At 48.9% G+C, this 14,967-nt stretch overlaps 2 protein-coding genes across 3 annotated transcripts; one reads left to right on the forward strand and one right to left on the reverse strand.

Annotated features, from left to right (window-relative positions):
- Positions 1–1,901: 1,901 nt before the first annotated feature.
- On the forward strand, positions 1,902–5,254 carry SLC25A35 (solute carrier family 25 member 35). 2 transcript variants are annotated; one of them, XM_033090860.1, is made up of 5 exons: positions 1,904–2,870; positions 3,757–3,822; positions 4,273–4,425; positions 4,764–4,898; positions 5,048–5,254. In XM_033090860.1, exons 1-5 carry the CDS (start codon positions 2,496–2,498, stop codon positions 5,219–5,221), a joined length of 903 nt encoding a protein of 300 aa, XP_032946751.1. In that variant the 5' UTR covers positions 1,904–2,495; the 3' UTR covers positions 5,222–5,254. The 2 variants fall into 2 exon arrangements, with proteins under 2 accessions (XP_032946752.1, XP_032946751.1); XM_033090861.1 differs by lacking the exon at positions 4,273–4,425 and having other exon boundaries at positions 1,902–2,870.
- Positions 5,255–5,739: 485 nt separating this feature from the next.
- RANGRF (RAN guanine nucleotide release factor) lies at positions 5,740–7,745 on the reverse strand. Its single transcript, XM_033090863.1, has 5 exons — positions 6,852–7,745; positions 6,646–6,762; positions 6,293–6,449; positions 6,119–6,204; positions 5,740–5,894 (listed from the first exon to the last, which is right to left on the reverse strand). Exons 1-5 carry the CDS (start codon positions 6,926–6,928, stop codon positions 5,771–5,773), a joined length of 561 nt encoding a protein of 186 aa, XP_032946754.1. The 5' UTR covers positions 6,929–7,745; the 3' UTR covers positions 5,740–5,770.
- Between the last annotated feature and the right edge of the window lie 7,222 nt (positions 7,746–14,967).

Here is a 14,967-nt window from a genome sequence, read left to right on the forward strand (position 1 = left end):
GGTTTTTATCTTTTTCTCTCAAATGGGCTGTTCCTTTTCCGCGTGGGACCACCTGATTGACACCTGTGATTGACAAGAGGCTATTACCTCATCTTTTTTAAACTGTGCAGGTGTGAGTGGCTGGTTTGATCTAGTTGGGTATCTTGTACCCATTTGTTTACAATGGAAAGGGGAAGTTTTGGACAGAGAGGGGAGGGTCTTTTAGGTGGTTGAATATTATGGGTTATGCAGAAATGCAGAGACCTGATGCCTATTTCTAACTGCCTGCCTTCTTTTTACCTTGAGAGACATGATCCCCGTAAAATGTCTATGGGAAGTTGAAGGACAGGAATTCTGTTCTTCTGTATCTGTTTCCTGCTGGGCAGGGGCGTAGAGCTGTCCCTACCTATTGGGGGATTCACGGAACTCTCGCCCTATCTGGCTTCCGATGAGAGGAAGGGGTCTTGGGATCTGCCTGGAAGACCGTGTTGGCTTCTTTGGTTGGGACTGGCAATCTTGCTGGGGTACCCTCTGCATCCCCAAGGCCTCTGACTGAGGAAAAATAGATTTTAATTAATAAATCTATTAGCGCTATAGAGCCTGTGGCCATTCAACCAGTCCTTTAGGTGGGGTCAATTGTCCCAGAGCTGGGCCCAGAATGGGTTGGAAAGAACACTAAGCTTCAATGATTACAATCAACAAGTATACTGGCCTGGGGGAATGTTAAAACCTATTTGGTTTCTGGGATGGAATCATCCAAGAGTTAGGTCCGGAATGGCTTGGGGGATGTTGGGAAGTCACAGGCTTTTTAGCTATCTGAGGCAGGGGTGAGAAACTTCTTGTGATTCAGGCTAGGAGTAATCTTTAGGATTCAGAAACTGATTAGAAGCATAACCAAAGCCCTGAGCTAAGGAGTTAAGAAACTAGGGAAAAGGAGACTTAAAATTTCTATTGTGAGGGAGGCTTAAAACTTTTGTAGTGAGGAACTCTCCCATATCAAGAAGGCCCTCCGAGTCTAAGTCTGGTGGCTGCCTCATACACAGGTGAGCTTTCTACCTCCTTCTCCAACCCCAGATGACATCCCCTATCCTCCTGCTTTTTCTCTCCAACCCTTTTCCTCAACCCCTTCCCACCTAGCTTCCCTAGTCTCTTTTATCAGAACTTCTTCCGTGATTAACCATTATCCGACTCATGAGCAAGGGCAGGAGTTTATAATCTCAGGATCTCTCCCACCACTTACTGGCCCTGTATAACCTAAGCCCACGTATCTAAATCGCTGTCTCGCTGTGGCCGGCCTTCACCTCTATCTGGGTTGCTGAGGATCAAAAGAGCGTAGAGATGAGACTACGCTTCCTTGTCCTCCAGCAGGAACTCCCGTCCCTGCGCCACTCCGCGCCCGCAGCCAGCCACACCCGGACGCTAGAACCTACATAAACTTTATTCAGCCTTTGGAGAGCTGTTCTGTCTAGCAAATGCGTCACACCTGCCCCGCGGGCAGAGCCGCACCTTTCAAGCTCTCCAGGCGCCTAAACCCTGCAGAGTGGACCGACAATTGGGCAGTCCCTCCCAGTGATGACCCTGGATAGAAGGCGAAGGAGGGAGGAGCCCGCAAGAGGAACACCCCCGAAAACCCCAGTGGTGGACAGCTGCCTTCGCGTTTGGCCTGTGAGCCCGTCCAGCAAACTAGGGTCGAACCTCTCCTCCCAGCCATGATAAAACCTCCACTCGCCGCTCGGAGAGATCCGAGGCCATGCGTTCCTGGCCCTGGCCCTGGCCCTGGCGCCCGAGCAGAAAGGGTTAATTCCAACTGCCTCTAAGCCGGTTCCGGGGGGTCAGGTCTCCGGGAACGCCTCCCATTGGCCTTGGAATCCTCTCGGCGCTGATTGGCTGAGGCTCTTGGCTACGGCTCTCCAAGGCTCCCCATTGGGCGCCGCGCACCGGTGACTGGAGTGTGGCGGCTGGTCCTCCCGAGGATACCCCGCGGGAAGCTGCTGCGGGTTACCGCAGCTGTTTGGGAACGTTCATTCCTGGCCAGAGTCCCAACTTACTTCCCGGATCCAGATCTCGTTGCTATCTCGAGGAGGCCCCCGGATCTTCTCCCGGATCCTTTCCCTCCGTAACCTGCTGGTTTTCTTTTTCCTTCCTCCCCGCTCCCATCTCCTAGCTTCGTCTCCCTCCCCTACTTCGGGCCCCCAGTAGCCTGCTATTCTCAGCATTCCACCTGCTGTCCGCCTGGCTGCTGTCTCTCCTTGACCTCAGCTCCTTTCACCAATAGGGCCCTATCATAACTTTCTTACCAGACTCTCCTAAACTCTCTTCTCTTTGCCAGCTCCTGACTCCTAAATTCCTTTGACCTTTTGACATTTGACCCTGACACTGTTGACTCCCGAACTTACATTCCTACCTCCTGCAGCTTGGATTGCTGAAACTGAGGTCTACCCTGATTTCTGACCCGTTTCTGAAGCTCATTTTGACTTTCTTACTCCTGGGCCAGTTCTTGCGACTGCTACCCCACCATGGACTTCTTGATGAGCGGCCTGGCAGCCTGTGGAGCCTGTTTGTTCACCAACCCCCTGGAGGTGGTGAAGACCAGGATGCAGTTGCAGGGAGAACTACAGTCCCCTGGCACCTACCAGCGACACTACCGGAACGTCTTCCATGCCTTCATCACGATTGCCAAGGTAGACGGCCTGGCTGCCTTGCAGAAGGGCCTGGCCCCTGCCCTCCTATACCAGTTCCTGATGAATGGCATCCGGCTGGGCACCTACGGGCTGGCTGAGGCTGGAGGCTACCTGAACACAGCAGAAGGCACCCTCAGCCTTTCCCGCAGCGCAGCAGCTGGGGCCCTGGCTGGGGTCATGGGAGCCTACTTGGGGAGCCCTATCTACATGGTGAGAAGAAGGATCTTGCCTGGGGCCTTAAGGTAGACCCTTGGTGTAGGGTTGGGGCGGCGTGGGGGGGCCTGGGCCTTCATAGCCTGATACTCATGTTGGAAGTGGATTTGTGTAGGGGAGCGTGAGGAATTTGAATAACATACCTCAGTAAGTATAGGGACCAGGGAAAGTCCTGGGCAGCACAGAATTATCGTCTCACAGTTTGCCCCTTTGAGTTATTTGGTATAGGTGAAGGATCCAGAGCCTGAGGCCCAGAAAGGTGTAGTGACCAGCTCAAGGTCACACAGCTGCTTATTGATAGGACTAGGCCCTGCTTAGTGCTCTTCCTGGAAAGACACTAAGAGGCAGTGAGTTCTGTAGAGGATGACAGTCTGGCCTAACTCCTAGGGTATGAGATTCAGGGACAGTAACCTCTCCAAAGTCAGCTGGATACATGCCCCCATGAAGCTTGGGGACCAGAGAGTATTCCCCAGAATCTGATGGGGATCCTGGTCGTGCTGGTGGCTGGAGATCCATTCTGGGAATGGGAGCTGGCATGAAAGGCTGGACACCCAGGTCTTGCCTAATGTAAACAGTCATAGGTAATGATGCCATTCTCCAACCTCTCTATCCCCCATCCCTACCCACAAGGAAAGGAGGATGTAGAGGGAGTGGAGAGTCTTTCAGTGCTAGGAGATCAATCCCCTGGGACTGAAGCCAAGGGACACAGAGTCTCAAATTGGTCACAAGGGACCGATTTGTGAAGTGGGAACAATAATTATCAGATTAAAAGGCTATTCATTGCTGAACACCCTAGAGGAAGTGTGAGGGGGTCAGACATTTGGGTCTCTGAGATGGGAGGATGGCCACTGGGCCATAGGCTGTGATATTCTTTCATCCCCAGGTGAAGACACACCTACAGGCACAAGCAGCCTCTGAAATTGCCGTAGGGCACCAGTATAAGCATCGGGTAAGGTGTTTCCAACACTGCTAGATGGAGTCCCTGCCCATTCTCTCCCATTTGCCCCCAGCTTTCTGCCTACACCCAACAGCTCCAACCTAGACATGGCTCTGCCCAGCCCATCAATTCAGTCCCACTTTGCCCCTGAAGTCCACCAAGACCCTCTTTCCCACAAGTTCCCCGCTTCCTCTAGTCTTCTGCACCTGTTTCTCCCACCCTGTTCTCCTAACCTACTAATGTCTTCACTTCCATGCACCCTGACCCTGTTCTGGGATGGTGAGGGAGGGAACAATGGGGCGGTAGACAACTGAGGGGCCACATTCTGGCACTAAGTCCACATAGAACTGGTTGTCTAAACATCGGATGCCTGTGAAGGACCCGTCCTTGACAGTGTTAGGAGATGGCAGCACCTCATGCCAGGGTGACTGAACCCCACTCCCATGGTCTTCCCCCAACCAGGGCATGTTTCAGGCTCTAACCGAGATTGGCCAGAAACATGGTCTTGTGGGGTTGTGGCGCGGGGCCATGGGCGGCCTGCCCCGAGTTGTCATCGGTTCTTCCACCCAGCTGTGCACCTTCTCATCCACCAAGGACCTCCTGACCCAGTGGGAGGTACTGCCCGGGAAAGGGGTGGGGCCACCTTGGGAATGTGGGCAGGGGGAGTACAAGCTGAAGTGGGCGCTATAGGGGTCAGTGTCAATGTTCAATGTGAGGGAGAGGCAGGAGGGCTTGGAGGTGACCCTCGCTACACCCTTCCCACAGCTCTCTTGTCACTTTTTCCCAGAAGGTCTACCTGAGTCCTTCAGTGTTATCACACTGTCTTATAACTAGTGGACTGGAAGCTCTCTGAGTTACCAGCTCTCTCATGTGTCCTCAGAGAAGGGCCTGTCCTTTCCTCAGGGTTGAATGATTGGCTGATTGACAAAGCTATTCCTCTTTCCCTCCATTAGATATTTCCTCCCCAGAGCTGGAAGGGGGCTCTGACAGCCGCCATGGTGAGTGGCATTGTGGTGGTCCTGGCCATGACACCCTTTGATGTGGTTAGCACAAGGCTCTACAACCAGCCCACAGATGTTCAGGGCAAGGTAAGGGAGTGCCCTGGGTATGGGCACGCAGCGAAAGTTGTCGTAGAGGAAAGCAGATTGCTGGTGCAGGTGGGACAGGCTAAACGGCAGCCTAAAGAGGTGATAAACTTCTTCCCTATGCTTTCTCGCCCTCTCCAACCTACTCTCAGGGTCTCATGTACCGGGGGATACTGGACGCTTTGCTGCAGACTGCTCGGACAGAGGGCATTTTTGGCATGTACAAGGGTATAGGAGCCTCCTACTTCCGCCTTGGCCCCCACACCATCCTCTCCCTCTTCTTCTGGGACCAGCTGCGCATCCTCTACTACACATACTCCAAATAACGACATCCACTCTTCCACAACCCACCAAATCAGCACTCTTTGGACACTCCTGCCTCCATTACTATGTCCTGGTGACTTCTGACCATGTGACCTTTCATCCGTCAGAAGGGGACAGCTAATCCCACTCCACATCTGTTTTCTCAGGGTTGAATCACTACAAGGGATAGTTTCCCTCCCTTCCTTGGGTGTCACTTTGAACCTTCTCCACTTGTCCCCCTGTACATTTCACACTCCTCCCTCAGGGCTGAACCAGTCACTCCAAAGTATATTTCCTCCCTTTCTCCACTGCCAGCCTTGGGTCCCTTCTGATCCCATGAGCAACTTTAAACTCCCTCCTCGAAGATCAAAGGGAATTGGGGGACCCGGGTGTCCTGTTAGATTCAAAGGCACAGAGATTATATTGGTTATAAAGCAAGTTTATTTCTACAGAGAGGTGTCTTATGTTTATGCACAGGGAAGGAATTTGGGAAATATATCCAACCCTTTGTTCCCCTTGCAGAACGGGGTCCCCAAGTCTTCAGCAGCATCTCATGCAGCGTTTCAGCATCTTTACTGGGGGCCAAAGATATTGGGATCGTGAAGAGTCAGACTGGTCACCAGCTGTTGAAAGTCACCCAGGCTCCAGGGTGGAAGTGACAGATTGTCAGGGCCAAGAGATAACCTGTTGTCAGGGCTTGGGGGTGGGGGAACAGATGAAGAAGAGACAACATTATCCAGGCCTCAGGTTTGGAAGTTCCCACTTCCTGTTCCCTGGAGGACCTGAATATGTGTGAGCCCAAACCTCTGGCCAACTCCCACTTCCTTGAGGACCCCACCAGCCAGTCTCCCTGCTCTGCCCCTCCCAACCTATTCTGGTCACCCTAGTCATGAGCTATGTGCCCTTTGTGTTCTCCTTACGGTGGCTGATTGAAGGTGAGCAGGAGATCAGTCTGGTACTGGGGTAGCCGCAGCAAGGCCTGGTGCAGAGTCACATCCTTTGCTACCTGAAGGATCAGAGTCGGGATGCTTACCTAATCCTCTAGGGCCACCCCCTTTACTCCTCCAGGACATCTCACACTCCACAGCCCTTACCTGCTGGTTCTCTTTAGCTACCTGCTGCTTGCCAGAGAGAACCCAGGCTTCTTCACAGCAGCACCTCAAGGCCAGGTTCTCCAAAGGGATGGGTTGCACAGCCTCTACTTGCACAGCCCTAGCCTCCTGCACCCCGCCAACGTCCTCAAAGTGATACCTGGAGTTGGAAAAGCAGGGTCTGGACTGGTGTATCTCACTGCCCCTCCCACCCCAAGCATCTGGCAGTCTAAGCTTCTGGTGATAGATATGGTGTGGCCTTTGGCATTATTGCCGTGATTAACCGTTCAGCCGTAGGCCCCGCCCACTTAGGATCCGGCCCTCCCATTGGCCAGCCATGGGCCTGCCTTCCTCACCGCGCAGCTGCTTCTCCAACAACGTGGGCCTGCAGCTCTAGAAGTTCCACGATCAGGCTCTGGTCTGTCATGCGATGGCAGAAAACTTCTTGATTGTCCGGGACCGGTCGGAGGTCGCTGGGGAGAGGCGAGGCAGAACCTGGTTGACCCCCGCTTCGTTCCGCAACCCACCCGATTGGCCTCCATCGGCGCCCGAGCGTTCTCACCTTATGTCAATGGCCCCCGGAGGGAGAGTGGCGGAGAAGGCGCCCCCGAACAGTGGATAGTCTCGTGTGGGCTCCATGGGCCTGAGACTAGGGTATGGGCATTAGAGAGATTTAAAAGAAACCTAAATGGGGCCACGTGGCATCGCCTCCCAGCCTTTCGCTACAGCCACCGGCACCGCCGGTCTTAGCTCCTGGCCCTTTAAGATTTGGCCCCGCCCAACGATCGCGCTGGCCAATCGGCGCCTGTGCTTTCGGCCGCTGTCCAGCGGCGCTGCTCCCGGATGCCAAGCTCTTAGGAGGGCGAGGGGCGGGGTCTCCGGGTCCGCTGAGAGCGAAAACCTCGGTTTAGGACTTGTGACGTTTTTGGGGTCACTAACACGCGCCCGCCAGTCTCCTTTTAAATTGGTCACATGTTCTAAGAATGTCGCCTGAGATCCACCTTAGGGGTCGTTGCTCGTCGAAGGGACCGACCTCCAGGTGGGGTCGCTGAGTCGGGGGAATAGTTTCAGGCTCTTCCAGCTCCCTCCCCCGGGCCTCCTGACGTTGAATGAGCTGCCAGTCAGGCCGCTAAGTCCCGGATCGGATGATGGGAATTCAGGGAACAATGGGGCCAGGTTAGGATTCAGGCTTCACAACTTCCTGAAAGCGAGACCTAACCCCGGGGATTATATATCTAATACTTCTCAAATCTTCGCCTTGAGAACGCCGTGAGGGAATGGAGTCGGGGGTGGGAGGTGGGGACCTTACCGCCCCAAACACACCTGGAGGAAAGCACGGATTAAACCCTCTATTGTTTTTCTTTTATAGATTTTTAGAGTATGCTTAAAGTTTCTGCTTAATTATATCCTCTCAGCTAATTTCTCAATTCATCTTTGATCCCCAACATCTGGCAGAATATTTAGAGCATAATAGACCCATTATGTATTGAGTGATTGAATAAACCCAATAGTGTGAATAGTGGAACCCAGGAGACCACCCATGCCCTCGGGTTCTAGATGTCACCTACTTCCCAGCCAAGAACATGTTTCTTCTGCCCTGCTCCCAGACATGGGCAAGAGGATTCTCATCCTGAGGCCATCCCACGCAGTGCGTTCCAAGTGCTGACCATACCTCTGGACCATAATAATTTTGTAACACGGGTCAGGGGCACAATTTTTTTGGTCTCTTACCTTGCCAGTCCCCGTATGAAGGGCTGGAGGTACAATGGCAATTAGGACACAACCCCTACCTCACCAGAGATATACTAGGAACCTTGGAGTACACTTTGTGTCTTAAAGGTTGACTCAGAATTCACCAGGGTATCCTACGGGTGTTTTAGCCAGGGGAAACATCAGGCGCAAAGACTTGGAGATGAAAGGGTGTTTGGGGGAATACAAGTACAGAGTCTGCCGGATTTACCATGGTCCAACTTAAAGATTTTTCTATTGTCTTTACAATGGTGTGAAAGCCATATGCATTTAGTAGAAACCATACTTCGAATTTTGAATTTTGATCATTTGCTAGGCTAAGCGATATGTGGTATGATACTCTACAGTGTATTCATTGTGTTACATGATTTTGTCCAGCTGTAGGATAACGTAAGTGTTCTGAGCACGTTTAAGGTAGGCTAGTCTAAGTTATGTTGTTCAGTAAGTTAGGAGTATTAAATGCATTTTTGACTTATTATGTTTTCAATTCATAATGGGTTTATGTGTCATAACCCCATTGTAAGTCAAGGAGCATCTGTTTATCACTTTGGGAAGGGTGTGGTGGGGAATAGGATTCAGGAACTGTGAACACTGAGGCAGCAGAGGTGGCCATGGCAAGGTTTTTATTTTTATTTTTTCATGGCAGGGTTTTCATAGAGCATACTAAGAAGCTTGGACGCATCACTTCTGATGGCTAGCATTAGACTTCTCTCAGCCTTATTTCTAAAACATTGTTAGGATTAAAGGATGTATGGATGTAGCTGAATCTGAATCTGTTTCTGGGCAAAGAGAGTGGACTATGTTTGATCCAGAAGAAATTCTAGAGAGGAGGGGAGTATTATAGACTCCAAAGAGAGAGAAGAAGCCCAGACATAAGGAACCAAGACAGCCAGGTCAGAGAGGTCTACCCCATGCTGCCTCTTTCAGATGGGGAATGACAGACTTCTCTGTCCCTCCCTCCCCATTTCTTCTGACCCACCATCTGTCCCTGCTCTTCACCTGGGGCAATACCAGCTCTGGCTGCTTTGTGAGCAATGAAGCAGCTAGGGAACCCTTGGGACCTGCAAGGATGTAGAAGTTAACAGGGCCCTGGCACTGGGCACAAGGGGTGGGGGCCTATTCATGGACCAGAAGGAGGTCACACTAGATTATGGAGACTATGGAGACAGCCCCCCAACTTCCTCATTTGGGTCTCTGGCATGCCGGATGTCATGCTCTGCTATGAGTGTTGTACAGCTGGGGACTCCTGGCCCTCCACAATTCTTGAGCTCTTGGGGCATATGTTAGGTAGGCTCTTCCAGGTGGTAGGAAGCAGAACTCCGTGAAATGACAGCGGTGCAGGGCCAGGCCTCCTCTGGGGAGTAGAGTTGAAGGCCACCCTAATGTGGCAAATTCCCACTCTTGATTCCACTTCCCTCTCTCTCACCCTTCACCTCTCTCTTTGTATCTGTCCCTTCTTCTGGATCTCCCTCTGTCCCCTGTGTGTTCAAATTCAAATTCTCAAAGAGACAGGATCTAAGTGGGTTGATTAGTTGACATTCAATCTGAAAGTACCTATTTGGCTAGCTCTCCTGCTTGGCCACTTCCCAGATATGAGTGAGATCTTTGGCCAGCTGGCTGTGGCTAGGCAGATGGGTATCACTTTTCTCAGGAAGGTAGGAGGGTATGTGCAGCTCTCAGCTCACTGATTGAAGTAGGCCTGCAACTGATTGACTGTACTTTTGGGAAGTGCCCTGACCCAGTGCCCTGCATGTAGTTGATGCAGTTGTTTGCTTTGGGGACAGGTGTCCCAGGGTCCCTCCCCCTTTGAAGGAACCAAGAGGTGGACCTCCTGGACTCAGACCAGAGAGATGACTCAACACCCAAAGTCAAGCATCCCTTTGGGAAGAGTTAGAGCAACATGTATTTTTTATTAAGCAGGAGTTTTAAACATATTTTTTTCTTCTATTCTCCCCCTTGGCAGTTTGGTGAAGCCTCTGAACCCCTACTCAGGAAAAAGTTTTTAAATTCATAAAATAAAATATATAGGAATACAAAGGAAACAAAAAAATGTTTAAATACAATTATCAAAATAAAAAACCCAGATTTTTGATGTAGTAAAAATGTGCTACTTTATTATTACATTAACAAGATCTAACAGTGGGTCTAATAAGTGTAATGTCAAACTAGTGATGCATATAAATCATAGCTCAACAGATCTGCAACAACTCCCACCCGAGGGAGAATATCTGTGATTGCTATTGTAACAGTCTCTAGTACTGTGGATACTGTTGTGTTTTGTTATCTACAATCGCAATGAAAGGAAATGCTAAATTTCAGTTAAGATGTCATTGAGAATAAATGTAATTTTTCTCCATCCAAGTTAATTGACTCAAGCTTAAGAAACTAGGCTCTGAAGTATATGCCCTAGCCATGCACTAGGCTCTTGGGGAAGATTCAAAAACTTGTGAAACACGGTGCTTCTTTCTGAGCCATCAGCTTGAGCAGGGAGGGCCAGGGCATATGGTTCACATCCTGTAGTGTGATAGACATTAGTACCCCCCACTTTACAGCTGAGGAAACTGTGTCAAAGAGATGCCCAGAGTCCTGAGGCAATCAATGGTAGCCACAGTGGGTTTCTAGAAAAGATCTGACATCATGAAAACAGTGTTTAACGAAGTGTTTGGGATGATTCTATAGCTGTCACCCAGACCCCTCCATCTCTCACCATTCTCCCCTCAATACTCTATATGCAAGGCACTTTGAACTACCCTCCACCCCATTGATTGAGTTAGCTCTTTCAAGCCTCTGGGATTTTGCACGTTCCCTCTGCCTAGAGACAAAAGGTTATTTACCAGTTAAGATCAGTTAAGAGATGTTGTATAATAAAGAACTTGACTGGCCTTTGTCCCTGGTTCCTAAAGGGGAAACTAAATCCTTGGAATTTCCCTAATGATAGGAGTTCTTTGTTATTTATGATGGGCCCTGCTAGTTTATAGGAAGAGATGACTAATTTATGTAAAGGAAAGAAACAGTATGGGGGTAGGCCACACCAGAAAGACCAACCATGTGGTTAGAGGGTTGGAGCTTTGAGCCACTGGTATTCCCAGAATCATTCCTTGATCCCAAAAGTCTGGGCCGCATCCCTTGCTATGGGTTCCCATGGTACTCTGAGCTTCCTCTGAAAGATACTTTATTGAAATTGCTTGTTCCAAGTCTTTCTCCCTCCACTTGTGTGCCCCCGGGTAGGAAGCCCTTGACCATTTTCTTACCTGAATAACAGATTGGGTGGGGCTGTGTCACATCCTTTGTCCCATTCTGTAGCCACAGACTGCTCCTCCAGCCTGACCAGGCAGATGAAGCTGCACAAACCCATCCTTCCTCGGGAAAAATGGCCCACAGTCACAAGCACTCCTGATGGGCTGCTCACAAAGATTTTTCCTGAAGCTCGCGACTGAATTCCAACTAAGACCCAGGCCCTATCACACCAATCCACATCCACCATGTGGCTGTTTGCTGCCCCCAAGTGTCCAATGACAGACTGAAGATGTCTTTGATTTCCTCCCCAGTGTCTTAAATAAAGCAGGTACTGGGGGAATACAGCTTTCGGGACCCTGGGATGCAGGCTCAGCTGCTGTGGGAGGTCCCCACCTCCAACAGGCTCACAACTGTCTGACATCCACCTCCTTGCTTTCCATTCTATCCCTTGCCCATGCCCTGGTTTGGGTCGGGTGTCCCAGATGCCGTTTGGAGGGATGCCCAGGGGTGTGGGCGGGGCATCCTCTCTGGAGAAAGGGGCCTTCTGCAGATGGTCCCATCTGGACCCCCTTGCACTCCTCCCTCTCTGTGCTCAGCCCCTTCAGTAGTACTTTTTCCAGAAGAGTACATGCTGACAGGAGACTAAAATACACATTCATTTTAGTGCTGTGTCTTTCTGTGAATTGAAGTGCCACATTGGCTGCCAGGCTGGTGTTAAGAAAGAGACACGACTTACTGATTCTCCCTGTCACCCCACCTCCATCTCAACATATACAGTGTCCTTCATTTGATGGGATGACAAGAATATGTAACTTAGAATGACTGGTAAGATGAGGTAAAAAGGGGAAATGTTTGAGAGGACCTGTAAAGCAAAGCCACCCACGAACCCAACCACTAAGTTCACTCTCCTATTAAGGAAAAAAAAATATCAATATTTATGAATTTTAACATTCATATTTATTCATTTGTTCAACATATATTTATTGAGCACCTGCTAGGTACCAGGCACCATGCTCGGTGGTAGGACACAGTGAGAGCAAATATGGAGTTCCTGCTGTCATGGAAGAGACACCACTGAGGAGACAGATCCTTGATCAAAGAAACACATCGTTCACTATAAAATTGTAATGATGGAAAATAGATTACAACAGTGACTTGGGCTGGAAAGGGAGGTGTGGTGCTACTCTAAGAGCCTCCAACATCCAAAAGAATTTGACCAGAATACTGTTGACTGATGAGACCCAACAAAGAACAGGACTTGACTATTAGGTTTGGAGGTTGTAAATGGTTTTTGTTAAGACCTCAGGTGTAGCGAGCTGAGGTCATCATACCCCTTCAGCGTGTGGCACGTTATCATTGTCCCTCTGCAGTGCCTCTCACAAACTTTCATCTCTATTTCTCATTCCCATTCCGTTTCCCCCATAAGTGGGTAATGATGAATTTATAACGAGATAATCTACCCTGTTGTCTGGCTTTCTTAGAGAAAGCTGATGGGTCAGAATTTTGTCGACTAGGTATGATGAAAAGATGTTGGCTTGGGGTGGCCAGATGGCTCAGTTGGTTAGAGCGCGAGCTCTTAACAAGGTTGCCAGTTCAATTTCCACATGGGCCAGTGAACTGCACCCTCCACAGCTAGAATGAAAGTGTTGATTTGGAGCTGAGCTGCGCCCCCGACTAGAATGAAAAACAACTTGACATGGAGCTGATGGGTCCTGGAAAAACACACTGTTCCCCAATATTCCCCAATTAAAAAGAAAAAAATGTTGGCTCAAGTTAAAGGACATTGGAAAGGCTATTACTAGAAGTTGGATAAGAAAAAAAGAAAAGATGAAAGATGGATTGGGGGAATATAATCATTGACCTGGAAGTCTGACTGCCTTTGAGAAATGACTTTGAGATCTGAGTGTTGAAGATAAGCAAGATGGAAGGAAGGTTATGGTCAGAAACAGGGTGCTTGAAATAAGTGAGTTTGGAAGTAGAGCAGATCTAGGCAATGACAAAATCCAAGGTGAGATGGTTGGCTGAGGTGGAATAGAAGTCACTAAAGAAAAGTTCAGGGTGTTCAATGATCATGGACATGGATCCAGAATAATGGAAGAGATTAAGGTGGAGAACCAGACTAAGAACCGGGGGCCAAAGCCCTTGAAGAATGAAGGGGAAATAGGAAAGGTTGAATAGGAAAAGATTTGGTGACAAGTGACAGGAAACACCAAAATTAATAAGGCTTAAACAAGACAGAAGTTTATTTCCCACACTTAAGATATCCAGTGATACCCTGTCCAGGGCTCATCCTCGTATGCACTCCTTCTTGTCAAAAGACCCAGTCTCTTCCTGTCTTGTTACTCTGCTCTGCATAGTGCCATTCCCAATATGGTGCTGGAGATCCATCACATCTTTATTTGAGACAGCAGGAAAAAAGAATGGATAAAGACAAGTATGCTCCCTTTAAGAACACTTGGGAGTTGTATACATCGCTTTCTCTCCCATTTGGGCAGAATTTAGTTATAGCTGTAAGGGAAGCTGGCAGATGTCATCTTTATTTTGAGGAGCCACAATCTGTTAAAATACTGGAGAATTCTATTTCTAGAGGAGGTAATCAGATATTGGGGAACAATTGGCAGTTTTTTCTATAGGGAGTGAGAAGGAAGTCAGCAGAACACAAAGGGGATGAAGGTGATACCGTGTTTCCCCGAAAATAAGATTTAGCCGGACCATCAGCTCTAAGGCGTCTTTTGGAACAAAAATTAATGTAAGAGTATTATAGGTATTATATTATATTATAATACCTTATATATTATACAATACCTTATATAATTATATTATATAAGGTATTATATTAGTTATTATATTATACTTAAGACCGTAACTATAATTTCAGTTTCATTATGACCAGTCCCTTCTTAGGGTGGCTACTAAGAGGTGTCCAAAAGACGCATTAGAGTTGATGGTCTGGCTAGGTCATTTTTGGGGAAACACGGTATATAGAATGGCATAAGCCTAAAATAGGCAAGATTTTCTTAGAAGGGGGTGGAGAATAGTCTGGAAGTGGTACAGGGAGGACCCAAACTCCCAACTCCCCAACCGGAGGAAGGTGAGGTGAGGTCTGAGAATCAAAGCCACCATTTAGAGGGGTTTTCAGAGGGGATAGTTGATTTTCCATGAAGGCAAGAAAAGGCACAGAAGAGACAGCCTGGAGGAGTTTGCTAGAAGGTCCCTGGGAAGGTGGGAGATAAAAGGTCAGTGGCCAAGAAGGACAGGGTTGTGTAGGAACCCTGAGGAGCTGAGTGGATTTGCTCCTGGCAGTGTCTGAAGCTGGATCTTGCTTGGCCAGGGTGAGTGAAACCAGAAACCAGAAACTGCCCCACCACCAAAACGTATAAATTTACTTATCACAGCCAATCATGTTATTACATACCATCCTTCTACTTTTGCATCAAGCACTTAGTAAACTTAACATCTAAGCCTTGTTATCAGCCCCAAAATTGTGCGTTTGAGATTATCTATAAATTATATATATATATGTTGCTTTCCCGTCAGGAATACTCAAATGCCAAAAATTATCCTACTAGTCCCACACTGCTCAGGGTAGGTCAGTTTGCAAAGCAATGAGGAAGTTTTCTCCATAACTATAATTTCAGTTTCATTATGACCAGTCCCTTCTTAGGGTGGCTACTAAGAGGTGTGATCCATTA

The sequence above is a fragment of the Rhinolophus ferrumequinum genome, chromosome 21 (assembly GCF_004115265.2).
Source record: "Rhinolophus ferrumequinum isolate MPI-CBG mRhiFer1 chromosome 21, mRhiFer1_v1.p, whole genome shotgun sequence".
Lineage (NCBI taxonomy): Eukaryota > Metazoa > Chordata > Mammalia > Chiroptera > Rhinolophidae > Rhinolophus > Rhinolophus ferrumequinum.

What these genes read in the sequence shown, in the direction of transcription:
- SLC25A35 (XM_033090860.1), top strand. Translation starts at nt 2,496, where the DNA reads ATGGACTTCTTGATGAGCGGCCTGGCAGCCTGTGGAGCCTGTTTGTTC. An exon ending in GGCACCAGTATAAGCATCGG is followed by an intron (nt 3,823 to 4,272) that starts GTAAGGTGTTTC and finishes TCCCCCAACCAG; the next exon opens with GGCATGTTTCAGGCTCTAAC. An exon ending in ACCTCCTGACCCAGTGGGAG is followed by an intron (nt 4,426 to 4,763) that starts GTACTGCCCGGG and finishes TCCCTCCATTAG; the next exon opens with ATATTTCCTCCCCAGAGCTG.
- RANGRF (XM_033090863.1), bottom strand. Translation starts at nt 6,928, where the DNA reads ATGGAGCCCACACGAGACTATCCACTGTTCGGGGGCGCCTTCTCCGCC. An exon ending in GTTGGAGAAGCAGCTGCGCG is followed by an intron (nt 6,450 to 6,645) that starts GTGAGGAAGGCA and finishes TTCCAACTCCAG; the next exon opens with GTATCACTTTGAGGACGTTG. An exon ending in CTCACCTTCAATCAGCCACC is followed by an intron (nt 5,895 to 6,118) that starts GTAAGGAGAACA and finishes CCCACCCCCAAG; the next exon opens with CCCTGACAACAGGTTATCTC.